We start from the raw sequence: 27,452 nt of genomic DNA, 5'->3' as shown, positions 1-27,452 counted from the left end.
TCCCTCCTCCTCAGTCAAGCAAAGGATTTTATTCAAGGATATTTCTGGTGCCAAAGAAAGAAGCCTCTAAGAGATGGGTTCTGGACGTTTCCTTCTTGAACCATTTTGTGATAGTGTCCAAGATTAAAATTATGTCACTTCACAACTTATTCCCCATTTGAGTTCCCTAATCACCATAGATTTAAAAGATGCATATTATATAGAGCCATATTTGAGGCATTTCTTAAAACTGTATGTATCTGGATTGTGTAATAATTTATCATAGTCTTTTGGCAATCTACTTTTATAGTGGTGTTCACAAAGTATTTAGCTCCCACGATAGCCTTCTGCAGACTGCAAGATATTCACATTTTTCTTTATTTAGATGACATATTTATCTTTGCTGAGTCTTTTTTCAGAGTTCAGGAATCCCTCACATGGGTAAGGGATTTTCTACAAAGGCTGGAATTCCAAGACAACATTCAGAAGTCTTTCCTGAATCCTTCTCACATGATTGTTTCTTTTGAGTTATCTGCTGGACACCTCGGTTCAAACAGCTTTTCTTCCATAGGAAAAAGAGATCTGTATTTAGATCTATCCCAGAGGTTTTTCACTTAGACATCCATCTCATCAAGGGAATTCCCAAGCATTTTGAGCCTGAAGACATCAATTATACTCATGATTCTTCCTCCAAGGCTCCACATGAGAAAATTACAGAGGTACCAGAAATCTCTATGGACCTATCAGCAACATGCCTTGACCTTTCAAATTCCAGTTCTAGGTTTTGTGAAAAGGGAGATTATGTGGTAGAGACACCAAGTTTCTCATAATCCAAGGGTCTCATTCTCCCGTCCTGCTCCAGCACATTTGGTCATAACTGATGCCTCAGACCCTGTTTGAGGAGCAGTGTCTATTGGGTTAAAAGTGCAGGGTCTTGGAACAAAACCAACAGACCAAAACATGCCAAAAAGAGATGTAAGTTCTTATAAATGCTGTCAACTGTCTAAATCATCTGTGGTCCCTGGGACTGTTATAAGTGTTTAAAGACAACACTGCAGTGATGTCGTACATAAGTAAGAAGGAACCAGATATTACCCACTGTGCAGACTAGCTGTGGTAGCCTGGATTGTAGCTTTTCAGCACCAAGTCTCATTTTACAGGCATCTTGGGTTTCATCAGAACAATATTGTTGCAAACAAGCTGAGCTGGACCAGGACAGGCCCTCATGAATGAAAGCTGAATCAGAATGTTTTCTAAGATATGATCCATCTGTGGGGACCACCTCAAATAGATCTTTTTTGTATCTGTAAATAATCTGTTGGCAGAATTCTACTCCATAATTCTATACAAGAAGGCATGAAAGATAGGTTCCTTTTCTTTTCCTTGGACAGGAATGTTCCTTTATGCACTTCCACCCTTTCCATTAATATCCAGGTTACTTCTGAGCATTCAGAAGAACTCCTTAAAGGTCATTGTAATGACTCCCTTCTGTCCCAGGCAACTGTTTTTCTCTCTTCTTCTGGAAGTCCACAAACTTTTTTTGCAGACTAGAAGACGAGATGTTTGATACATTCCCATGCCAAACAACTGCAACTGACTGTACCTGGTTGAAAGAATCTTAATACCTTTAGGAACCTCCCTTCTGTCCCAGGCAATAGTTTTTCTCCTTTCTTCTGGAAGTCCACAAACTTTTTTTGCAGACTAGAAGACGAGGTGTTTGATACATCCCCATGCCAAACAACTGCAACTGACTGTACCTGGTTGAAAGGATCTTAATACCTTTAGGAACCTTTTATTTGAGGGCATGCAGCAGGTAGTAATGGAGGTACTAGAAAATCAAATCGTAGCAAGTGGAAAAGGTTTTCTAGTTGGTGCCAACAAAAAAACTCAGTACCCATTCATGTTGTTATCCTTTGGCCTGTTTGTCAGCCATTTCAACACGCCTGCCCATGGATCCCGTCTTTCAGTGCAGTCTCATGTGAAAATGTTTTAGAAAGGGGTGTTGCATAAGATGCCTTTTAGAAAACAGGTTGCTTCTCCTTGGGATTGTAACTTCATGTTAGAAAAAGTAACTCATGGTCCATTTGAACCAGCTCATCTGGCTGACTTGAGGTTTTTAATATGAAACAGTCTTGCAGAGTACTGTAAACTGTGCAAGAAGAGTTCTGAGTTGCTAGCTGTTTACAGCTGGTCCAATCCTATGTCATCTTTCGCAAATTTTCTATGAAAACTAATCATTCTTTTATGCTTAAAGGGGTATGCAAGTTTAAATTAAGCCAAGTTCTCCAACTCCCTGTCTTCTGTCCAGAACGTAAAAATGAGAGAGAAAGGTTGCTTCATACCTTGTATGTCCATAGACAACTTTGATACTATCTTGGCAGAACAAATTTTTTTCAGAACTTCTTATTAGTTTGTTTGTTATGAAGGTAAGAAGACTATGGACAACCAGTGTCAAAACAAACTATTTCTAAATGTTTGTCTCATGCTGTTACATTTTGTGACTCTTACCACAACAGAACTGTTCTAGGGAGTGTCAGGCCTATTCTACCATTGCCTTGGCTTTTTGGAAATGATTGGATTCTAGAAGCAGCAACGTGATCTTCTCTAAATACTTCTGTAAAGCATTATAGACTAGTTTCATTCTCCAAGTCTAAGACAGGTATTTCTAGGGCTGTTCTCCAGGGGCTGCTGGGCCCTCATTCTTTCTGCTACCAACCTAAGCTGTGGAAACCCATATAGCTTAGGATACTACAACAGTGTGATCAAATGAAGAATATGCTACAGTTGTTTAAGGAAACTCACCTTAACTTTAGCTGTTTGAATTGTCTTTGCTGCTGTAGCTGCTCTCTGTCTCCATCTCCCTTGTTTTTTGTATGTTTTTATGCCAAGTTGTGGACTTTTTATCATTATACTCCTAACATTATCCTACCAGGGCTTTAGTGTCCCTCTCTCTGTTGGCATGAATGCTGTTGAGGGCTAAGCGCCCAAACCCATCATTTAATCAGTTCACATCAAGATGACTAAGGTTTGGGTGTGTGGAAGGTGCTCCGAAGCTTTGGAAGCTGGCCTGTCATTATGTCCTTGGCAAGACATAATCCATATAGCTTAGGCTACCAGTGATCATTCAAACATCTAAGGTAAATTTACTTCCACAAATATACCTTATCAGTAACACATAGTAACATAGCATATATAATAATCATATGTCTTTGAAGTACGCAACATGAGTTTTCATTTAGACTTACAGCAACATAACATTGATAGACAGCAACATAACATTGATAGACGACAAGTTGAAGACTAACAAGTTTACTACAAGAAAATCTGAGTCTTCAAGTCTTCTTAGTGCATTTACTGTCCAGTGTCATGTCAGTATTAATGAATGTATCCCTCATATCACTGTACATTTTGCATTTAGCACAAGTATTAATTATTCCTTTTGCCAATAAAGATGACAGCCATACCCGGGTTAGCTTATCTGTATTACTACATATTGTGTACACATACTGTGTAGAATAAAGCAGTGTAATGTGTTACTTACAAATTCTTGTCCAAAATGCAGTCAAACAAAAATGCTCAGGCTGCAAAGTAATTTAGTTATGTTCTGTAATTAAACAAAGAAACCTTTTCTGTAGCTTTCCAGGTAAATGCTGGTAACAGATTAAGCACCCTATTTCCAGCACGTAACATCAGCATCAACTCCTCCACCCCCACCCCAAATTATACTAGATGTTAGTACAAGTTTACTAGCGGGATTGTATATAAGGAAAATAAGAAACCAAATATGCCATAAAAAGTTTCTTCATGTTAACTGGTAAAGTAAAACAAACTCCAGGAAAAATTCTGATTGCGTTAATACGCAAGTACCAGTGTTTCTTATATCAAGTTGTAAATGCACATGCAATGGAAACAGAAATGTTTATAAATAAAGCAATAAACTTGGCAAACTTCATTGAATTGTAACATTAGTTAAGCTTTAAAACAACACAGCAAGAGGTTCTCCGGTTCAATCCTCGGCTGGGGTGTCTTCTGTGCGGAGTCTGCATGTCCTCCCTGTGGTGTGAGTGCATGCGCGTGTGTGCCTTCTTTGGAAGGTTGGGCACAGGGCTGGCAACTCGACACCATAAAACTGCACTGCCAGTCATGAGTGGACAGGTGATCCACTGTGGTGACCCCTAACCAGGAAAAGCCGAAAGAAGAAGAAGAGTACGATTTTACCACTTATGGCCTACTAAACCCTGTTGGTTTTGCTTGTCATAAAGTGATGCGATTCTGCACCTTCACATCATCATTCTTATGCTCATAGCCACTCACCAAGAGCAGGAGTTTAAATGCAAAAGGTGCCAGGCAAGGCAAGTCAAATACTGCACAATTTACAAAGTGCAGAAGAAGGCAATATGTAGTTAAAATAGTATTAAAATACAGTCGCAGAATAGAAGAACTGTTACGCTAGCCTGGCAAGTGCATAACTCAGGGCCAAACAGCTACATCCTAAGTTGTACAAATGAAAGGTAATCACTGGGCAGAGACATTAAATGTAGAAAAGGCCAGGCAGGGTAGGTCAGGTACCATATAAGCTGCAAAGTGGTAAATGAGACAATGTAAACTATAAAACACTCCATGAATAGATTAACTACTAAGTCAGACTAACAGGTATGCAGCTCAGGTTCAAGCAGCTGCACCCTCTGTTTCACAAATGAAAAGCTGCACATTTAAGAGTCTGAAGTTAAATTTGTATATTGTTAGCTGTAATAAGTGTAATACTGTTTGCAGTGCTTTTCAGTCATTTATATTTTATGTCACGAAAAGTGAATGTTTCCTGTTTAACGTATAGGACATTTGAGCTTCAATAATATGTTCTTTTGAAATGTTTATTCCTTCCTCATAAGCTTTGTGTATGGAACTGTAGTATTGTTAGATTTTTAATTAGTTCTTTATTTCTGAGGTTTTTCTGTTGGACTTTTCATGAATTTTCAAAAAGAAGAACAGTGTAGCGCTCTCTCTAGAAGGATTCCTTGAGTTAAGACTTTGTCTTCTTACGCTAAATGGACAAATTACTGCTGAAAAAGTTAAGTCAGGAGACTGATGTCCACCTATAGCTAATCCCCATGTATATTGTGATTCCTGCAGCACTTGTGTTTGAACATCTACTGTTATGGTAAATACAATATTGTGACTGTACTTTTGCTCTATCCTTGTACTAGATTTTTGAAAACATTAATAGATAGTCTAATGTACTCTGCTCTGTAGAGAAGGATTGACTGGTAACTGGGCATGGCACCATGTTATAACATGTAACTGAGTGGAACTCATTCTGTACGTTGTACCTGCTTTTACTATGTCTTGAGGAAGGAAGGCAACTAGGATCGGGGACCTGTTGTAATGTTAGATCTTCTAGAGCATCTCAGTCAGTGGATGTGCTTTTCCCTCCCTCTGATATTTTTGGGGAAGATTATTCTTTACATTAATATTTGTGTAGGGTGCCAGAGTGTTGCAGTTTCTGCTTCTTTTCATTTCTGCAGTTATCATATATCTGTTCCTTTTCAGTGAAGCTGCACCTTTTTGTTTTTTTGATGAAAAAAATATACTAAGCTTGACCCAGCTGTAAGCTGAAGAGTTGTAAAAGCCCTATGACTATGACCCAGGAATCTCTGGTGCATTTAGTAGCACTAGACCTAGAGAGCTGGAACAGGGAGACAGGAGTGAGTGGCAAATGCCAGCTCACCTTCTTTGCAAAGAAGGGAGAAGAGACTGGTTGTCCAGTAGCTGTTTTGCCATGTGCAAGTAGTGAGTTGCAGACAAAACAGCTGCAGCTAAAATTGGCTTGAGTTGCCAAACCAGTGACTTCTACCATCATTAGCACATGGGCAAGAGCACTCGCATTTTGGATGAGGGCGCAGTAGGGCATCATGATGATGCAGGTACCTGTCAGCCACGGGGGGGGGGGGGGGGGGAATTAAGGCCTAAAATTACTTCTTGATTGGCCGTCACACTACTGGGAATAAATGTACTTGACTGGTTGTGGATGACTGATGGTCAGCAGACAGAACTGAATAAAAGGATAAGAAAAAAAATCAAAACTTATTCTTGCAAGTTTTATTTTTAAATATGATTCAGAATAATGTTAGACCATGTGACCACCAACATACATCGATACCAGCAAGGAGCAGAATTTAGTGAGGACATTCCCTTGACAGGAGAAGTTTGAAAATTTGTCACTGGAGGACCAATTTTTGGCTGAGTGTTCTCTTGTAACTGCTGACAAGAATGCTGTCAGAAATCTAAGATTATAATAGATGGAAAGATTAACTTTGTTTAATTCTGGCTGCCATAGTACATCAGGTTTCTTGAAGTGGGGTTTTAAAATACAGCAATGGTTTCTTTATGCTGACAGCATAGTTGCTATGGCCACCTGAGTTTGCTTTAGATAACAGATTAGATGTACTTGAAGTTCAGTCTTTCCTGTGGCTGCCTCCAAACTAGTGCTTTTCTTCCTCTCTTTCTCTTAGATTTAGACCCAGATTTCCAGGCCTATACAGGCTGATTGAGAACAGTGCTGTTAACAAAGGTAAACATTTTTCAACATTTTACTTTATCTCTTCTAACTAGTTTTTAATTCTTGTCTTTTCCAAGTCAGTAGTTTTAAAGCAGTACAATATAATATTTTAGTGTTGTAGGCAAGTTTAATTTAGCATCCAGTACATCTTTATTTTCATCTAGGCAAGTGTTTTTAAGGGACTTTACTTTTAGCGGGTCCCCTGCAGTGAGTTGACTGCTCAGGTATTACTTTCTGAGCAGTGGTGGCTCTAGATTTCCTGCCTTGCTGGGACACAATAGGGACACATTAGCTAGCTGGTGGGACACAAGTAGGACATCTGAAGACCAAACGTAAGTATAGAATGCATGGTAACAATTCATTGTTAAACATCACTGAGAATTTCCCTATGAAAAAACAGTAAATGCCACATAGTTTACATATCTCGATATCTGGAAAACATGTACAACACAGAGAAAAATTAAATTTGCTGTGCTGAAGGATTATGGTTTGTATAAAATTAGTATGCTGCAATGCTACAAGTCGAGTTGGTAACAATACTTCAAGTGGGACCATGGCACAAGGACATTTGTGCCTCGTTAAAAAGAGAAAAAGAATCTCGTAACACAAATTCAGTAGCGGAAAGTTATACTACCCGTTTTGCAATGATCATAGATTTGGATTTAATTTAAAACTTATTTCACATTTTACAGCAAAAGATACTCACAGCCATTTGCTAAACAAAACAAAATGCTTTAACACTGAAAACAGACTTAGCATGAGCAACAGTAAAACTCTTCTCTTGAAACTACTGTGTATAGAAAGTGCTTCTGACAGCCCATTAAAAACTTGCTGGGATTCATGGTCAAAGAGCATATAGTAAAGCAGTAATTAGCAGCTATGTGAAGAGTACAGAAAGTCAAAAGACAAATGTACATGTTTGCTAATAGTCTGCAACAGCCCACTGGACACAAATGTCTCTGTTCAGGTTCCACCCAAGTGTACTGTATGTTGAAGTAACATGGTCAGAGTCACACACAGATAGTATAACTTATTACAGCTAAAGTGCCCAATCCTGGTAGGCGCACTGATGCCAGGACTGGAAAAAAATGACAGTGTAGAATCCTCAAAATATGGAAATAATCCTACAATGGGGCCAGGCCAGGCTCAGGGGGAGGATGCCCCCCCCCCCCACGTTGCAGAAGGAAGTAGTAGCCCACAAAAATGACAAAAATTGATTGGCCAAAGAAGAGCCATAAAGACGACAGAGTGGACTATTGAGGATAAGAAAGAAATTATGTATTGTTACTATTATGTAAAAAGCCCAGAATTTCCAGGCACAAGATATGCAAGAGAGTCCGGATGGAGAGATGAAAAGTCAGCAAGTAAAGGAGTGTAGTAGTGCTGAAATTGAATTCATCCTCAAGTCTTCGTGAGTACCTTCGCGAGGTGGACCCTGTTTTTCACAAAATGTCACCAAGGCGACACTGATGTATAGACTGTATTTATATAGCATATATCATGGACAGAAGTAAATCAAAAATAAAAAAGATAGCTGGGTGGACAAGTCCCAGGATAAACATAAATATAGTTGCAAGTATAGAAAACCTCTGGAAGAGCCTCATGTTGATCAAGAACAAACGCAGGAATGGTTAAGGAGAGGTGAATTTACATCAAGTAATGAAAGGTTAATATTGGCAGCCCAAGATAGTGGGCTACGTACACATTGGTTTACTAAGTCTATTGAACATGTGGGAAAAACAGATATATGTAGGTTTTGTGGAACCGAATTGGAAAAAGTCACACACCTTATGGCTGGTTGTGACTCTCTTATGGCAGAGGGACTGTATACTGAAAGGCATAATAATGTGGCGAGATTGTTACACTGGAGATTGTGCAAACATTATGATATCGAAGTGGCTGAAAAGCACTGGAAACACGAGCCACAGAGAATCATAGAAAATGATGAAGTTTACGTCACATGGGATCACCCAATACCAACAGTCCAAAAGATAGATGCTAGAAAACCAGACATAGTGGTCCAAGAAAAGAAGACAAAAGTAGCATTGATCATTGAAATCGCAACACCTACTGACTACAGTGTCTTGCGTACAGAGAGGCACAAAGTTATAAAATACCTCGATCTGCAGGCAGAAACAAGAGCCATGTCGAAGAAAGATACCCAGACAGTTCCAATAGTAGTAGGAGCAACTGGTCTTATAAAAAAGAATTTACAGTCGTATTTAGATATGTTACCAATTCATGTAACACCGTACGAATTGCAGGAGTCATTACTGGGCACATTGCAGGTGCTGCGAAGAGCACTTTTGGCTAACACCAAAGAGTGAAACAATACTAATTTCATGAACTTTAATCATACTTTCACTTAGGAATGAGGTCCATTCCCGTCATAGTATTAGAAACCCAAAAAACTTGGAGAAATTAAAACAAAAGAAACAAAGGCTAAGGGAATCAAGCCTTGTACTATAGGATGCAACTCATTAATAGCTCAAAGCCTTACTCGCCTGCAGTAAGTGCCAGACAAACTATTGTAATATAACAGTAGTATATTTCACACTTGCATGCCTGCAAAGAAACAGGCTAAATTAAAAACGCATTCATAGCTGAAATGTTATTAAACTTGCAGACTTCATGCTGCCCAGTTTAATCACAACTACATAAACACACTGTCAGCATTCAACAAAAACAAGGACACCAAGGATCATACCCAAAGAGCATGGTTCATATAATGGTGCTCCTGTATACCGCAACTAATTCCTTCCTTTACACCATGACTACTCTGGCATGTATGCACCAAGTATTTACACAGACACAAACAAATGTGCATACGCATCAGATGTTTGCCTGTAATCAAATTAACAAATACATAACTAATGACCTAAAAGTGTAATGTTATGTTGTCCCCATCTCACCTTCCTTCTTGTTGGTTGGGTTCGGAGCCGACCCTCAGCTCCAACTCAGCCATATTCTAAAGCTCGAGAGCTTCCACTGGCTCGAGGCTAGACCCTATCCCATCATGCCAAGTGCTAGTTACCCAGATCTCGTTTGCCGCTTGAAGCTTCAAGATTGCCGGACACTGGCTCAGGCTAAGTTTGTGAATTTTATTATTATATTCTGTATTTAAATCTTGATATTTCTTCAGGATTCTTTCTGTAGTTTAGTAGTGTTTGTTTAGCATCCCTATCTCCGCTTTCTGGTTGTTATTGCTGTTATTTAGGCCGTCGATTTTTTCTTCAGGCTTATTCTTTCCTTTTGAATTTGTTTTTTCTTAGAGGATTCCCCCTTGCTCTTAGCCCGTTTCAGTTAGAGGTCTTCCCCTTAATTACCTTTCTGATAAGGAGTAGCTATTTAAGTTAGAGGCTCTCCTTGGTTGGAGGAGTTGTTTAACTTTGAGGCTCTCCCCCTTCCTTTACCTTCTGCTTTTGCTGTTTATATATATATATATATATATATATATATATATATATATATATATATATATATATATATATATATATATATATATATATATAAAAGTTAGACATAGTTTTTTCGTGGTTATTATAGAGTTGTAGATTTCCTGTTCCTGATATCTATAACCTTAGTGTATAGTGCGTATTGTGATAATTTCCAAAGAAACCAAACCTTCTGGATTCAAAAAATGTGACGTGCTCCCAAAAGATGTCCCTGTCTGATGGACATACTAGTTGTGTTTATTGTCTGGGAGCCATGCACCTGCAGGACTCGTGTTCTGTCATGCTTTCAGCTCCAGAGTCCTGCAGGAGTGCAAATACAAGCTTATTCTGCGAGGTTTACTGAATGGGCCTTTTGACACTCCAGTGGAAGGGAATCAGGCTAGTAAACCAGGGAAATTCTCCAAACCGACACCTCCATCTGTTCCGACCTCGGAGCCGTCGAGGCATAAACAGAAATCTACTAGTTCGTTGGACCCGAAACCTCTCAGGTCCGACAAGACCTTATCTCCTGTGGTTTCATCAGTGTCCTCAGAACTATCTAGGAGTCATAAAAGGACTAGATCTCCTTACTTGGAACCAGTGCGGTCCACTCCACAGTCACTGCTTCTACAGTCTGTGATGGGCAGTAACCGATCGTCCACCCACTTCTTGATTGTCCAGGAGTCTTTCAGATGATGATGTGGAGAGGGTGGTGAAGAGGCTTCTCAAGACACCAGCTCTCGCCAAAATATTATCTAGCCCAGGCCATATGGATGTGGAGCTGACTACTCTACCCCCCGATCATCTGTTCCTTCTGCGACTCACCTAAGCTCGGAGCCGGAGTGCATGGAATTCATTGTGGTGGAGCCGTCGGTTCCGACATCTGCTCTGATCTCCTCAATACTTCCTTTTTATCGAGGGATCTGGGAGCCGACGCTCCCTCATTGGCTCCAAGGGGGGGGGAGCGGCATCGTACCCTTGTCCGACCCCACTCTCCCTCTTGGAGCTTCGGCACAGGTGAGCTTGGTTCTCATATCAGCCTCGGAGCCATCACCCTCAGTGCGAGAGAGGTCTCTCAACTCTTCGGAGCCAGGGGCACTCTCAGGCCGGGAGCGTGGTGCCTTTGAGGTGATGAGGAGTGTGCTGACCTCTCAGAAATCTCCTCCCTCAGCTTCCGCTTCTCTGTCCCCTGTGGAGCCAGTGTCTTCCCTCTCACCACCCCCCCATTCTAAGTGCAAGGAACCAGTGGCCCAGGACACCCCATTGGGCAACCCCCCTCTTCCGAAACCTCACCAGAGCATCCCCTTGAGAGGAGGTACCTCGGAAGAGGACATGTAAGAGGAAGCATGTGGACTCCCTGAGTCTCTGACATCGGACATGGACTTGAAGGACTCAAAAGGGTCCCCATGGTCCCCCTCTGAGATTGTCTCATTCTCAGACATCCTGGAAGTCCTCAAGCAGAGGGGTGGCTGAAAGTCCCTTTCCCCTTCTGAGGACGAGTCTGTGTACCTGGATGCAGTCAGTTCCTGACCCTCCACCTCTTGGGTGTCTCCGCCCTTCAACCTGCTGCTAGTGGTAGTAAGTCGAAAGGTGTGGAGCTCTTCGGAATCGGTGGTACCAGTTCCGCGGAGGCCCAGTAAATTCATAACAGCCCCAGATGACATATCCTTCCTAACCAAGGGTGTGCCAGTTGATGCTATGATGGTAGCGGCAGCCACTAAGAAGGAATTAGCAGAGACTTCTACATCTGTCTGTCCGCCGAGCAAAGAGTCCCATACGATTGACAGATACAGGAAGCGTGTCTTTTCTTCAGCGGCCTTTACTCTCAGGTCACTGAATTACCTATCCCATTTCACCCATCTTCAGAGGGCTCTCCTGAAAGAGGAGATACTCTACAGGATCCTACAGCTGTAGGAGCTGCAGATAAGACTGATTTTCAGCTTGCAGCCTTATCTTCGGTAGTTAACTCTTCCTTGCGGCTTATCTCCTATGCAGCCAATGGAGCGAGCAGAGCTGCAGGCACAGGAGTCGCCTTATGGAGACATTCCTGTATGCATCTTTGTCAATTTGCAGAGCCTTTCAAGTCCTCTTTTACCAACGCCCGCTTTGATGGCTCATCATCGTTCGGGCCTAAGTTAAGAGAGACTCTAACTAGGTCTGAGCAGGATGGCAAGATGGGGAGTACATTTTTCTGCACCTTCTAGACCTTACCCTTAAGGTCAAAGGGTGGAAAAATGTGGTTCCGGAAATCCCAGGGAACTTCACCTGACTCGTGTGGTGAATTTTCCCCCTGGGGCAAAGGGGGGAATAATAATGGGAGACGCTGCCCACATGGCAGAGGGGATCCGCAGAGTCAGGGCGATAGATATGTTCTCTGAGAAGCCCTTCCAGCACTCCTGAAAGGGGGCCCACCTGTCCACCTATGGAGGCAGTCGGGGGAGGGTTGTCACTGTATCCAGAAGCCTGGCAAAATATCACAGAAGACACATGGGTACAGTTGATAACATCCAGGGGATACAGTATTCCTTTCTCCATGCCACCTCTTCTCCAAAAGCAAAAACCCATCGTAGATGTGCCACCCAGTCTGAGGGAACAAGCAACTCTAAAAGTTCAAAAGTTGCTAAGAAAGAGAGTCATCCAAGAAGTCCCCACAGACCAAATTGGATCCGGAACTTACTCAAGGTTCTTTTTAGTACCAAAGAAAACAGGGGGCTGGAAGCCCATTTTGGACCTCAGCAGACTCAACACGTCTGTCAAAAAGACAAAGTTCCAGATGGTGCCTGGGAAAGGGCAATTGGATCTGCTCCATTAATCTCCAGATGGTGACACTGCAGTCCATACTTTCCTTTCTGAGAAAGAACAATTGGATGTGCTCCATCGATCTCCAAGATGTGTGCTACCATATCAAGATAGACAGGTGATCCAGGAGATTTCTACACTGCCGGCTGGGAGCCAGTCACTACCAGTTCAGAGCTCTGCCCTTTGGCCTCACCACATCTCCAAGGGTGTTCACCTAATGCATGACAGTAGTCACAGCTCATCTGAGGCGTCTAGGATTCCAGGTATTTCCATATCTGGACGACTGGCTCCTTACTGCCACCGCCGAGAATCAACTAACCGAGAAAAGGGACACCACAAAACGCTCCTGCTCTCAGCTAGGCATCACTATAAACTACGAAAAGTCTGCCTTGTTGCCATGTCAAGACTCAAGATTTGTTTTGAAAGTCCTGGGCTCAATGGCAGCAGCTATAACTCTAGGTCCCTTGGCACGTTTCCACATGAGGTTATTGCAGTGGCTCCTCTTTGCTCAGTGGTCCATGCAAGATCTACCCATGTCCCACGAAATTCTCATCATGGAAACCTGCAAAAAGGACCTAAAATGGTGGCTTCAGTCCACCCAGCTGACGATAGGCAGACCGTTCGTCATCTCCCAACCAGTGACCACGGATGCTTCCCAGATAGGGTGGGGGGCATTATCTGGACAGGCTGTTCATGGAACTCGGCAATAACATGAGTACCATTTGCACATAAATGTCTTCAAGATGAGAGTGGTGCTCCTGGCGTTGCAAGCACTTCACAACCCTCTCCCCACAGGAACGATTGCGATTCAGACTGACAACATGTCAGTGGTATGGTACATCAACAAGCAAGGCGGCACCAGATCCTACCCCTTATGTCGAGAGGCCCTAAGAGTATGGCAGTGGGCGATGTCCTCCCAACGCTTTCTGATCGCGACTCACATCCCAGGAAAATCCAACGTGATAGCGGACAAGCTAAGCAGGGTTATACTTATGCCTCACGAGTGGTCCCTGAAACAGGGCATTGCGAACCAGATCTAAAAGCCCTATCCCTCTACTCAGGTTCATATAGACTCCTCAGATGTGACCTCTGTCTAGCATATAAGGCGATCTCGGACCCCGCCTTGATGGGACTGCTGCATATCTGCAAGTCAAGCTCCACTCAAGTAACCAGTAGGTGCGGCCTCAACCTGGTCAGTGACATCAGTAGGACTTATTGGCGGGAAAGATTTGTGTCCCAGAGATTTCCCCATCTGTGGATAGACTCCCTCTCCACATTAAGCAGAGTACCTCTTTACCCCTTTTTAAGTGCAACCTAGATAACTGGATGGGAAACAGAAAATACACCACTGGGATTCCACTCGTGTCCCTGCTGGACAAGAACATCGGCTATTGACTTATCTAAACGTGGGCTAAACTCTTGGCTAGGCTTAAGGGCCAATAGCCTAGTAACTTCCTATGATCCTGTGACTGTCGAAGAAGGTAGGAGAATGGCACTGCATCAACAGAGATGGTGACAATTAGCAAAACACCCTGTGACTCCATGTAAAAATGAAAAAAAAATGGGGTTAATAATAATGCTTGGAAAGTTGATAACATAGCAGGGTTTGCTTTAGCAAGTGTTTTCTGAAGGATATGAAGTCTGAAACGCACACTTGTCTGTATTTAGTGGCTTTAGTCCACAACACTATAACAAAAAAACATAAATTTAATGAGGAACAGATCAGAAATATGAGGGGGGAAAATCAGGGTTAGTTGAGAATCATACCTCTCAATTGTCCAGCTTTTTGCATAATGTCCAGATTTTTGCCTCATATTTTTGGTCTGTTCCTCATAAAATTTGTAGTTTTCTCACAAATCACTGAGGAGTGAAGCCACTAAATAATGACATACATTTGTGTTTCAGACTTCATATCCTTCAGAAAATGCATGCTAACACAAATCATGTTCTAGCAACTTTCTAAGTTTGTAAGAGCAATGTTTAAAATCTATCTCTATTTTTGTCCCCTCCTTATTATTTTAGGCTTTGTCCAGATTTCTTGCACTAAGATGTTGAAAGTTATGTTGAAATTGTACCATCTGCACACACAGACACATACACAACAGTTATAACCACTTGTAAGACTGCACACCTCAGATATTGCCTGAGATAAAGTGTGAATGAATAAATTAGTAAAGGATGGCTTAGAAACTTATCTCAGCTTGATACTGTCAGAACCATATAGTGCAACTCCCCTCTGCCATCTCAACTTCTTAGATCGAGTCATAAACAAAAGAGACAAAATAAGGAACATATTAAAATATTTTTCTTGTATAGTAGAATAACAAGCTTTATATTAGCAAGCATTTCTGAAGAAATCCAGTCTTATAAACTCATATGCATTTAATTATTTAGTGACTGCAGTCAGCAACAATTTTCTGAGAAAGGAAGACCAAAATACTACTCAATTTTTTTTGTTGAAGAATTCTGGACAAAGCCAAAATAAAGAAATATGAAGGCAATTTTTAAATATTATTTTATGTATTTGTTAACCAGGTCAACTCACTGGACTAAGTGTTCTTTTTTCAAGGGTGGTCCTTGAGCACTGTCTGGTTAAGTGACTTGCGCAAAGTCATGCAATAGGCAAATGAAGGTGAAAAGATTCAAACCCTTTACCTTTGACTACAGGAAGCAGTTTGTTACAAGTGCCATACAATTTCAAATCACATAAAATGTTAACAGAACTTAAGTGTTGCATGGACATGCATTCTCTGTCTGAACATTAGAAACTATGAAACTGTAATGACTGGCATTATTGACTGACAGTAGTCTTCAGAGATTTACCAGAAAAAGAAGTTAAGGAGCACCAGGGCATAAATGTGAAGCAAAAATCTGTGATTTTCTGCAAAATCAGAGACTGATAAGAGGCAGAATACTATAATTCAGTTAAAGTTAAAACAAGTTTTGCATCAACACGTTTTTTTCCAAACATTTGAACAAAAACTGTGAAGCTGTAATAACCATCTTTATTGACTGACTGTAAGCCTCGGTGATTTGTAACACTCTGCATTTTATCAGAAAATGAAGACATGATTGAAGGGTTGTCAGTTAGTGCAGAGTATTAAGGCTCTAAGCTCACAGTGAGCTGCTTTCTGTAATCAGTGGTGCAGGGTATAACAATCCCCCTCCCATTTCCTACCCCACTACATTGAGCAAATCATTTAACCAGACCTCTCAACTGCCAAGATTTTTGCAGAATGTCCAGATTTTTGCCTCATATTTTTGGTCTGTTCCTCATAAAATGTGTTGTTTTCTAGCAAGTCATTGAGAAATCAAAGTCACTAAATAATGATAAAACATTTGAGTTTCAGCCTTCATATCCTTCAGAAAATGCACGCTAACCCAAATCTGTTATTCTGACATCTTTATAAGTTTGAAAGAGCAATATTTAAAATCTTTCCCTATCTTTGAGCCTTTGTTCCCCCATTATTATTGGCTTTATCCAGATTTCTTACATTGAGTTTGAGAGGTATGTTTACAGGGTGTCTCCTTTACTTGGTTTAAAAGGTAAAAAAAAAAGGGTGCAAGTACGAGGCCAAACACTTGCATTTAGTTTCTGAACAATAAGAGAAGTGCCAGAGCATGGTCAAATGGGGCCCTAGGTAGAGTAATGGGACAGCACCTAACCTAAACAAACACAGCCATACCAGTATTCCCTTACACAGCCGCCTCTCACCAGTTCTCATAAAACACTGTTCAGACAGGTCAGTGTGCACACTGTTTACATCTCATTAATTTGGATTTAATTTAAAGTTTTTATTAATAATTTACAGCAAAAACACTGACAGTCATTTGATGGACAAAACAAAGGAGTCTCACATTGAAAACAGACAGCAAATGTAACAGTAAGTTTTTCTTCCTTTTAAAGTCACATTTAATGAAAATGCATGTGGCAGTCATTAAACCACAGCAGATGTGTTTCATGGCCAAATAGCATATAATGAAGCACTTATTAGCATCTATATGAAGAATGCAGGAATTCAAAAGACAGATATGTAAGCGGAAACCAGGAGCACTGTCTGGTGAAGTCACTTTGTCAGACTCAAACTAAACAAATGAAGGCTGAGAGTATCAAACACTGCACTACAGGAATTAGCACAGCTCATAGCCTTGCTCATCTGCACTAAGTACCAGACAAAACTCCTATAGCCAACACATTACTGGCACATGGGTGTGAAATGAAAAAAAAGGCATTCTTATTTAATATTTTAACATTAAACTCATAGACTTCATGCTGTCCAGTTTAGAATAAGGAAAACAAAGATCGCTTACAAAGAGCAACGCTTAAGGGATTAGAATAACGGTTAAGGGTTTTTATCTTATAGACAGAAGGTACAGGGTTTGATTCTCATCTTAGGAAGCATGGATAGGCTTAAAAAGCCCCCCACCCCAGGGTCATTAGTGTAGTAATTATCTCTGAACCCATAATGAAGCTTCCTTTACACCATAACTACTCTCTCACACACACACACACACACACACACACACACACACACACACACACACACACACACAAGCATGTGCATCCACACACACGTGACCATCAGCCCTTTTATGACTGCGCATTTTCAGTTGTTTACAGTAAAATGAATGAGCAAATACATAAGCAATGATTTAAGAGGTGTGTTTTATCTCACTGCTGTGAGAACCATACGGTGCATCCCACTGCACACCCCCATGCTCTCTCAGCCTCTTGTAGATTGGAATGTCAAAACTCTTGCAGCCTGCACATATCCTTCCATTCCAGAGCATTTTCTAAAAAATCATCCTAAAAAGCATGGATGGATGGATGGATGGATGGAAATAGTATCGAAACTATACAAATACCAATGTTATCAGTAAGAAGTATTCTTTACAATGATAATAGTGTATTCATAGTCATTCCATAAATACTATAGTACATTATAATTCCCTCAAAAGCAGAACTATATTTTTTGCTAAACTTTTTCAAATTGCCATATATTGGAAACTAAATAAAAAATGGTAAAAGGTTTCAGAAAATAGTGGTACCAGTTTTTTTCTTTTGTTTGTACACTGCCCGGTATGGTTTCACAAGCTGACAATGTAGACAAAGAGGGGTTGTTAAATCTCATCACTTATTCCAATCCAATGGAGTCCACATTACTGGCAGCAGATGTTCATTCATTTACAAGTGGTAATGGAATGATAAAAGGAGGTGGAGACTTGGATGGGGTTATTTGAATAGCCACTGTGCAAGAATGTTTAACTGCACCTTTAGCTGCATTTCTGTGAACCAGGTAGTGACACTGAAGTTCCAGCATGAATTCCAACAGTACTCTTGAGTAAAGAGTGTCTGTTTAAGGATTTTGAAGCTTCACTCATGAAAGTTAGAAGACTACAGTGGGATGTTGCATATGATTATTTATGATTAAAAGGCAAGAGCCCCCAAAGTTTGAATGCTTTGAACAAACCTGGTGGATGGTACAGTATGCAATTCCTAGAAGAGTGGAATCACATATGTGAAGAAACAGGTTCGGCTTTCATATGATTATTAAAGAAGTGCAGTTTGGAGGAGAAGGATAAGCTGAACAAGTGGATTAACAGTTTAACAGACAAACTTAATTTGGCAGCTTCTAGCAAGGAAATTGAACACAAACTGGACATTATTTAAAAAAAAAGTTAAAACCCTTGACTGTCAACTTAAAAAAAAAAAAAAAAGATCGAGTGGCCCTTAGAGAGTATGATCAGAAGAAATAGTCCACCCTAAAGACTTCTCAGGGAGACAGTAACAACTTGTGAGATGATAATTCCAACATAGTGAGTGGTTTGAAGAAGAAAGGAGTTCAGGTTTACCAGGCATTCCGTAATTCAGTGAAGCATTTTTTACCCCGGAGGTCTGAGAGGTTGCAACAGAAACACAAGGAGAAGAAACGTCACGCTTCTACACCACCCAAGCAGTTTGGATGGTTAGCGGAAGAACTTGTTGATTGTAATGTTGGCCACATCATCTCAGACAATGTGGATACAAACCACAAAAAAGAATTCGGAAGATTTTTTTTGTGTTTCACTGTTGCAGCCAGGGTGGCCCTCAGCCGGCCCGAATACCAGAGACTTAGTATTTCTGCATTGATTGCTGTCGCTTGAGGACTGACGTCAGGTTGTCAGTAGTATAAAGTAAGGCAGCCAACGCCATTACATCAGTCTTTCTTGCCAGGGAGCCCAAAGCAGAAGCAGTTTGTATGACTACCGGTTGGCCGCTACCTGAGTTTCGTCTACCGAATTGAAGTTGAAGTCTTCTAAAGCTAATTACCCCATTGGGGATCCGTTTTTCTTGCACTAACCAATGTCAGAAAAAGTTAATAATTGTCCCAGCTGTGGAAAATAAATACCACACCGAGACTTCCACTCTTACTGCGTCACTTGTTTAAGCCCAGACCACGGCATCCCTCGTTGTCGCTTCTGTGCTTTGTTCAACACCAGAGCTATCCATCGTCGGGCCCTTATTGTAGACAGATATTTTTGCTTACAGTCCTCGAAATCCGATATGGCTTCGGTAAACTATGCGACAGCAGATTGTCTGAAAAAACGTAAAGATAAAGACAGAGACAGACCGCACAGGTCCATACCTATCAACAACACTTCTGTTAAGCTAGTCATCAGTTCTTTGGTCCTCAGTGAGGCACTTTTGCAGCCCCTGATGCCCGCTTCTGTTGATTTGCAGGCTGCTACCGAGACCCTTTTGAAGTCCGGTATGCCGCAAAACACTCTTTCGACTAAGGATCCTGCAGTCGTCTCAACCTTGTATGGATCTGGAGCCGTTGAGGAGGCACCAGCTTCCGAGGAAGTCCTTCACACTACCGAATCTCGACACAAACCAGCGTCTTCTTTCACGACTACCGTTCTTTCTAAAACTACTGGGTTTTGGCCCAGGGTACGAACCACACCCAAGAAACCGACGACTCACTCTCGGGCACCTGCTAATTGCCTCAGTCTCAAATGCTTAAAAATGGCGGAAGACGTCATCATGCTGATCAGGGGAAGCCAAGCTACCCCCCTCCAAAAGGAAAAGAGATCTGCCCCCTGTAGTTTTGTCTGAACAAGAGTCAGATGAATCTGATGCATCTGAATATGAAGACTTGCGACCCCTATCCACTTATGAGGATTCTAATGCAGAGGATTCCATTCCTTCAGCCTCTCCCCCAGAGGATGTTTCCTTTGGGGAAACACTGCATACCTTAAGGGAGCATTTCTAATGGGAGAGTCAGGACTACCCTCAGTCTAAAAAGAGGCTCAGGGAATTCCTGGATCTTCCACAACACAGACGTTTGGCCATCCCACCAGTCCTGGATGTTGTGGAGGATGTTTTTCTCTAATCCATATTGACCCCTGACTCCCTTCCTCCTGCTCCCAAAAAACTAGACAGGTACTATACAGTCCCTGACTCCCACAAATATATTTTTAAAAATCCTCCAGTTGACCCTGAGGTTATTTCTCAAGAGTCAAAAGCTATTAAAGCAACCTCTACTAAGAATCCCACCCCCTCAGACAGAGATTCCCGAGCTTTGGACAGTTGGGGTAAGAAAGTATACACCTCAGCTACTCTTGCTATCAGGGCACTAAATTGTCGGTTCCATATGCTGAAATTTCAGCAACATACCTTGGAACTTCTTAAACAAAAAATGTCTGTTTCCTGCTTGGGCATAATCTAAAGATTTACAAGAGTTAATGCATTCTGCAAGTCAAGCAAATAAACACATCTTGCAGTGTGGTTTTGATGGCCTAGAAGCTTCTTGCAGGGCAGCAGTCACTGGATCTGTCATTAGATGACATCCATGGCTTAAGGAACAGCCCCTCCCAGATCGTGTCAAATCTAAATTGTTAGATGCCCCCTTGCACAAGATAACTTATTTGGCATCCAAAAGGCAAAAAGGTGTGAGGCAAAATAGCCGCACTAAGTAACTATTTTAAGTAGTCCATTTAATGAAAGAAACACAAAAAAAGTAAGCGCTTTCACAATGTTTTGTTCTTTTCACAAAATGTATTTGGCACTAGAAGTGGTCTTAAAAAAGATGGAAGAAAAACAGTTAAGGATTTCTTGCAGGTCCAGCCCCCTAGATTCAGAAGGCATTGTCCCCCCAGACACTGGTCCTTTCCGGCTCCCAGTAAACCGACCCAGCCTAGGCCCCGTGGAAGCAGACCCCCCCGGAGAGCAGCCCCAAGGAATGCAGCGATCTAAGCAGTGGACTACCTCCACTTCAAAATCAAGGAGTTCTAGGCCTCCCCCTTATGGTAAAAACTCACAATGACTCATCTTCTCTACCCCCTCCCTCTGCCCACCTTCACTGTACCTAGGAGGAAAACTCTTCTTTCACTCTAGCACCTGGGCCACCATTACCAAGGACCACTGGGTTCTGAACATTGTGTCTCAGGGATACAAATTATCCTTCCACACCCTTCCAACCCCAAAAGGGTTCCCAGATCTACCACCAAATCAGTGGGCAGAGGCTCAAAAGCAAATCCTTTCCCTGCTGTCTATGAGGGCAGTAGAGCACGTTCCTGCAGAACAGATAGACCAAGGTTTCTACTCCAGACTTTTTCTGGTGTCCAGAAAAGAAGGCACCTGGCACCCCATCCTCGATCTATCCTTTCTCAACACCTTCCTGGAGGTCCCAAAATTCAAAATGTTCACCCACCAGCAGCTGCTACCCATGCTCTCCAAGGACACTTGGCTAGCCACCCTAGATCTAAAAGAGGCCTACCTCCACATTCCTATCAGGGAATCATGCAGGAATCCGCTTCAGGGCAGGATCTGAACACTTTCAGTTCTCTGTGCTTCCCTTTGGCTTATCTACTGCTCCCAGAGTTTTCACAAAATGTCTGGCTCCAGCCATTGCCTTTTGCAGACAAAGAAATATTCAGATTTACCCCTACTTAGATGACTCCCTTATTCAAGCAGACAGCCAGGAGAAGCTGTTCAAGTGGCTGGCCTTTGTACAGACCCTACTAACCTCCCTAGGGTACACAGTCAACAAAAAGAAATCCAAACAGGTGCCCACCCAAACGATAATCTTCCTGGAGCAAGTTTGGACACAGCTTCCCAGATGGCATACCTTACTCCAGAAAAACAAATGTTCCTGACAACCTACTTCCTCAACTAGCCACTAGGCCCCAGCTAACTGCAAGGAAGATCCTGCAACCTATGGGGTTCATGGCATCTTGCATACTACTCATTCCATATGCCAGACTGCATATGAGGAAACTTTAGTGGAACCTAAAGAGCCTTTGATGCAAGCACTCTCAAGACCTGGAAACTCTTCTACCTATAATTCCTTGCTCCAGAAAAGATTTTCTTTGGTGGGCAACAGCAACCTCCCACAACAAGGGAACGCCTTTCTCCCCACTCCCCGCTGCCCAGACCCTCACCACAGACACGCCAGACTACACTTGGGGTGTACACTTGGATGGCAGGTGCATACAGGGCCAATGGAGCCCACAGCAAATCCCTCAGCACATCAATCAAAATGAGGATGGTTGTGCAGCATGCTTTGATAGCTTTCAAGCCCCTTCTCTCTCCATGTGCTCTCCTGATCAAAACAGACAACAACATTGTGATGTGGTACATCAACAAGCAGGGAGGGACTCACTCCTACCCTCTGTGCAGGCTGGCCACATGCCTTTGGCACACAGCCTCTTCATGCAGCTACACCTGTTAGCACAATTCCTACCAGGCTCTCTCAACTCTCTGGTAGACCAATTAAGCAGAAATCTTCTGGACCCACATGAGTGGCAACTCAACAGAAGTACCTTCACCCTAATAACTCAGAAATAGGGAACCCTCGAAGGTCAACCTCTCTGCCTCCCTCACCAACCATCAGCTCAGCAAATTCTGCACCAGGGAGATTCACTGCATGGCTTGGAAAGTGGATGCCCTGTCCTTCCCCTGGGTCAGTCTATTGGTCTATGCTTTTACTCCCCTACCTCTCATCCCCAGGATACTGCTCAAAATAAGGGAGGAGAAACCAAGGACCATTCTTATAGTCCCAGACTGGCCCCGCTAACCGTGGTATCCCTTGCGGTGCAGTTTGTCCTTGCTACTCCCATGACATCTTCCTCAGATTCCAAACCTCCTGACCCAGAGGGAAGGGGAGTTCTTGCATCCCCAATTGCAGACACTCAGTTTGCTGGCATGGCACCCCGAACCAATCTGCCAACCTCACTAAGCAGGTTCTGGATGTTATCCGTGAGGCCAGATGTCCTAGCACCAGAAAATCTTATGCTGATAAATGGAAAAGGTTCTCCACCTGGATCCAGGCAAAGAGAGCCAGTACGGCACAGCATCTCCCTCCCTCTCATCCTGGATTACTTAGCTGACCTACTACACAGTGACCTCTCTTTCTCTTCTATAAAAATTCATGCCTCTGCTATTTCTACTCATTTTCCCACTGAGCAGCCCCTTTTCTCACACCCTTTGATCAAACAGTTCCTAAGAGGGGCTAGCCACTTGAGGCCCCCCAGAAGGGCACCAACACCAGCTTGGGACCTTCATTTTGTATTGGAAAAGCTCACCCTGCCCCCTTTCGAACCAGCTTCTTCTGCAGAGCTAAAATTTCTCTCCTGGAAGACAGCTTTCCTTATGACCATCACTTCAGCCAGGAGATTCTCTGAGCTGCAAGCACTCATGGCTGTGGAACCCTTCATCATCTTTTATGCAGACAGGGTATCCCTCAGAACTAACCCTTCCTTCATGCCCAAGGTGGTGTCCAGTGTGGCTGTCAACCAATCCATTCATTTGCCCAGCTTTTTCTCTAATCCCCAGAACAAGGGGGAAAGGATTCTTCACTCACTAGATGTGCACAGACAGCTCAGATTCTATCTAGACAGAACTTAATCCTTCAAAAAGTCTGATCAATTGCTGGTTAGCTTTGCTACAGGGGCAGAAGGCAAAGCCATCTTCAAACAAGCCATTTCCAAATGGATAGCACACTGCATCCATTTCTGCTACAAACAGCATGGAAAGCCTCCCCCCAAGGGGGTCAGGGCACACTCCCACCAGAGCAGCCTCCACCTCTATGGCTTTCCTCAGAGGAGTCCCCACCAGGAACATCCTGGAGGCTGCCACCTGGACATCTGTTCACACTTTTACCAAGCATTACCACCTGCCTCTCTTCTCCAAATCCAGGGCAGGGTTTACCTCTCCAGTCTTGCAGGGCATCCTAGCCAGCCCCTAGTTTCATTGACTGCCTCCACCCTTTTCCTCAGCTTTGGGAATCAACCCAAATGTGATGACTGCAATAGTGAAACACGAAGAACATAGTACAGTTGTGTACACTTACCATAAATGTAGATGTTCAAGTGTATTCACTGTTGCAGTCGTGGTCCCCCCCCCCCTCCACCCCCCTTTTCTTCTCTTTCTCCTTTCCTTTCAAGGGACATATTGGTATTTATTTTCCACTGGTGGGGTTTCTTCCACCAGACCCTGGCCTCCTACTTGGGGGCTCCTGACAGCTTAGGGCAAGAAAAACTGATGTAATGGCATCGGCTGCCTCACTTTATACTACTGATGACATGACGTCAGTCCTCAGGTGACAGCAACCTACCAGAAATACTAAGTCTCTGGTATTCGGGCCGGCTGAGGGCTACCCTGGCAGGGATAACCCAAATGTGATGACTGCAACAGTGAATACACTTGAACATCTACATTTATGGTAAGTGTACACAACTGTACTTTTCGTCTCCATTTAGATCTCTGTCAAATCATTGGATCCAAAATTCTTATAGGAGGTAATTCCAGTAGCATGTAAGATATTTAATTTAACAGACAATGTTGACTTTGGAAGAAATTACTACACTGAAAAAAGTTTTTTTTTTATCCTGTTGACATGATCTAATTTCGTAGAAACCATTGTAGAACTTTAAAGGTTACTCAAGACAATCGAATCTAAGAATTTTTTAACGACAGTATTTTCACTCATAAAAGTGACTTTGTTATACCTAGTACTTTTAATCGGTCTTTACATGATACTGTTGAAGCCTTTGAAGACTGCTGTGACAAAGACAGAGGTGTTTTAAAACAAAAAAGTAACAAAACATTTTTTAACTTGATTGCGGCTGAAAGGCAAGGTCTAAAGCAGATTAGTAATGATTGTAGCATAAAAATTATGAAGGTGGATAAAGGGGGATCAATGGTTGCGGTTCACTAGAGTGATTACATTAAAATATGCATAATTTGTTGGCATATTCTACCTTCTATGAAAAAGTAAACAGATTGACTCTTGGTGGTGTAATTCTTTGTTTGAAGGGGTTATTACAGACAACATGTATTCTTTTCTCCATACTTCTAAACCCAAAATAGGGAAGCTATTTGGAATTCCTAAAATACACAAGAATTCTTTGTCCACAATGTAGACCTATTGTTTCAGCACCGGCTTCAAAGTTGGGAGCTAATTCCAAATTTGTTGACAGGGTTTGTTGGCACTGGTTAAAATATGCCATCATTTATTAGAAATTTCTATGACTTCCTAGATAAAATAAAAGACTTTACAGTAGAGAGAGAAGATGTGTTAGTTACTGTAGATGTACAGTCTTAATACAGAACCATACCACATGGTGAAAGAGCAGAATGGGTAGCTTTTATGTTAAATAAAAGAGAAGATTACATGCTAAGGGAGATGTAAGAGCAGAATGGGTAGCTTTTATGTTGTGAAGATTACATGCTAGGGGAGATTGTTTTTGATGGAGTATATAGATTATGTTCTTTATAACAACTTCTTCATGTTTCAGCTCAGTTATTATTGACAAAAAAGATAGGTAGCTGTGGGAGCCTAGGTGGCTCCAGATTATGCAGATTTAATAATGGCATACTGGAAAACATTTGTATTACTGAGTATTAGAGGATACAAGTCAATTTTATTTTATTTTTTGTTTATTGATGATTTATTTTTTGTTTGGAGAGGTGGAACATCTGAGATAAAGATCTATGTGAAATTGTTCAATCTCGCCGTTTGTTCTTACACACGGGTTCGGAGCCGATCCTCGGCTCCGAGTCGGCCGCATCACTAGCTCCGCATCTTTGAGAAAGCTCGAGGCACAGTAATATCCCATGATCCTCAGGTGCTAACCCTCAGATCTAGTTTGCCGCTAGCAGCAGATCGCATATGAGAGGCTCGGGCCAGTATATTTTTTCTATGTTCTTAATATATATTTCTCTTTTTTATAGACTTATAGTTATTTCTTAGTGTTTAAATAAATAATATAGTATAGGGGTGTTATTTGTGACTGTATTTAGACTAGATTAGTTAGTTTAATTTTTTCTAGTTAAGGCCTACGGGTTTTTTCTGTCAGGATTGACAGTACTTTAAATAATTTTTGCTTAACTCTCTCTCTTTTCTTCAATATATATATATATATATATATATATATATATATATATATATATATCATAGTGTGCTGTGTATTTTGGATTTTTATATATATATTAGGTTAGAATTAAACTGTTCATTATTATAATTATTCCAGACTTTTAAAATTGTTACACTTAGAGTTATATAGTGTGTTTCTTAAGTGTGCTGTGTTTTTTGGACTTTTTCAAAATGTCAGAGAAAGCCAAATCTGGCTTTAAAAGGTGTCAGTGCGGACAGAAGATGTCCATTACTGACAACCACTCATCCTGTTTCTACTGTCTTGGCCCTCTCCACTTGCAGGAAGACTGTTCCATTTGTCATTCCTTTAGTGGGAGGGTCATGCTGGAAAGACGCAGGAAGTTGGTTGACAGAGGGTTGCTTAAACCCGATTTTCAAGAGGCCCTGGACAAAGCTGAACAGGTATCCAAGTCTTCAAAGGGGTCAAAGTCTTCAAGAGTGTCGGAGCCCAAGTCATCGGCTCCGAGCACCTCTTTTCAGATTCGGACACCGGCTCCTACGACCTCGGTGCCAGGTGTCGAGCGTTTATCTCTGACCAAGGCTCAGGTCTTGGAGCCGGTGTCAGAGGTACCACTGTCTTCTATCCTTCGCTCGGTGACGGCTTCGATCCCTTCGACCCATTCTTCGACGCCCCTTTCAGACTCCAATGTGGACCGAGTGGTACAGAAGCTTATGGAGAACTCGGCTTTGTCCAAACTAATCGAGGTTTCATCCCAGCTGGTTTCGAAACTCGAGACTATTCCTCTTCCCTCAACAATTCCTCCACCGAGACCCGTCGAGTCATCGGAGCTAGGAATCGAAGAACTGATGATTGTAGAGCCCTCGGTGCCGAAGCCTCCAGTAGTGCTATCGGCTCCATTGACCTCGACTCCTTCGGAGTCTCTGAGCCGAAGATCTTTCCTAGGTTCCTGGGGGGACAGTCAAACCAAGATATCGATTCCGACTCTTCCCCTCGGTGCCTCGGCTCAGATCAGTTCGGATCCGTCCTCGGTGTCGGAGCCAGTGGTTCTGATTCCGGAGAAACGACCACCTTCTTCGGATCGGGTCGGATCTTCGGGTCGGGGCACCGGTGCCTTTGACATCATGAGGAAGGTCTTGTCTGATCAGACACATACTTCATCAGTATCTTCTTCTCCTTCCCCAAAAGGTCCGTGTTCTGCTTCTGTGCCTTCGGCCCCTACGAAGCGTCGAGACCCAATGCCTCAGAAGTCCCCACAGGGCGACTCTGGTTCCTCAGATGCATCCCCAGAAGCTCCCGCTGAGGAT

General features: G+C 42.3%; 1 protein-coding gene across 4 annotated transcripts in view; it reads left to right on the top strand.

The window, feature by feature from the left end:
• The window catches only part of DNAJB2 (DnaJ heat shock protein family (Hsp40) member B2), a 2,030,098-nt gene that overhangs the window by 1,750,350 nt on the left and 252,296 nt on the right, over positions 1 to 27,452 (top strand). For 2 of the 4 annotated variants that reach the window (XM_044075867.1, XM_044075866.1), the window contains exon 10: positions 6,489 to 6,547. The exons of the other annotated variants lie outside the window; for them this stretch is intronic. In XM_044075867.1, the coding sequence (XP_043931802.1) occupies positions 6,489 to 6,523 (35 nt within the window). In that variant the 3' untranslated portion in view covers positions 6,524 to 6,547. The remainder of the gene's footprint in view (positions 1 to 6,488; positions 6,548 to 27,452) is intronic. 4 annotated transcript variants of the gene reach the window in all.

This window comes from Protopterus annectens, chromosome 6.part1, assembly GCF_019279795.1.
Source record: "Protopterus annectens isolate FY-2018-M chromosome 6.part1, PAN1.0, whole genome shotgun sequence".
In the NCBI taxonomy this organism is placed as follows: Eukaryota; Metazoa; Chordata; order Ceratodontiformes; family Protopteridae; genus Protopterus; species Protopterus annectens.
This window is presented reverse-complemented; position numbering and strand designations above follow the sequence as displayed.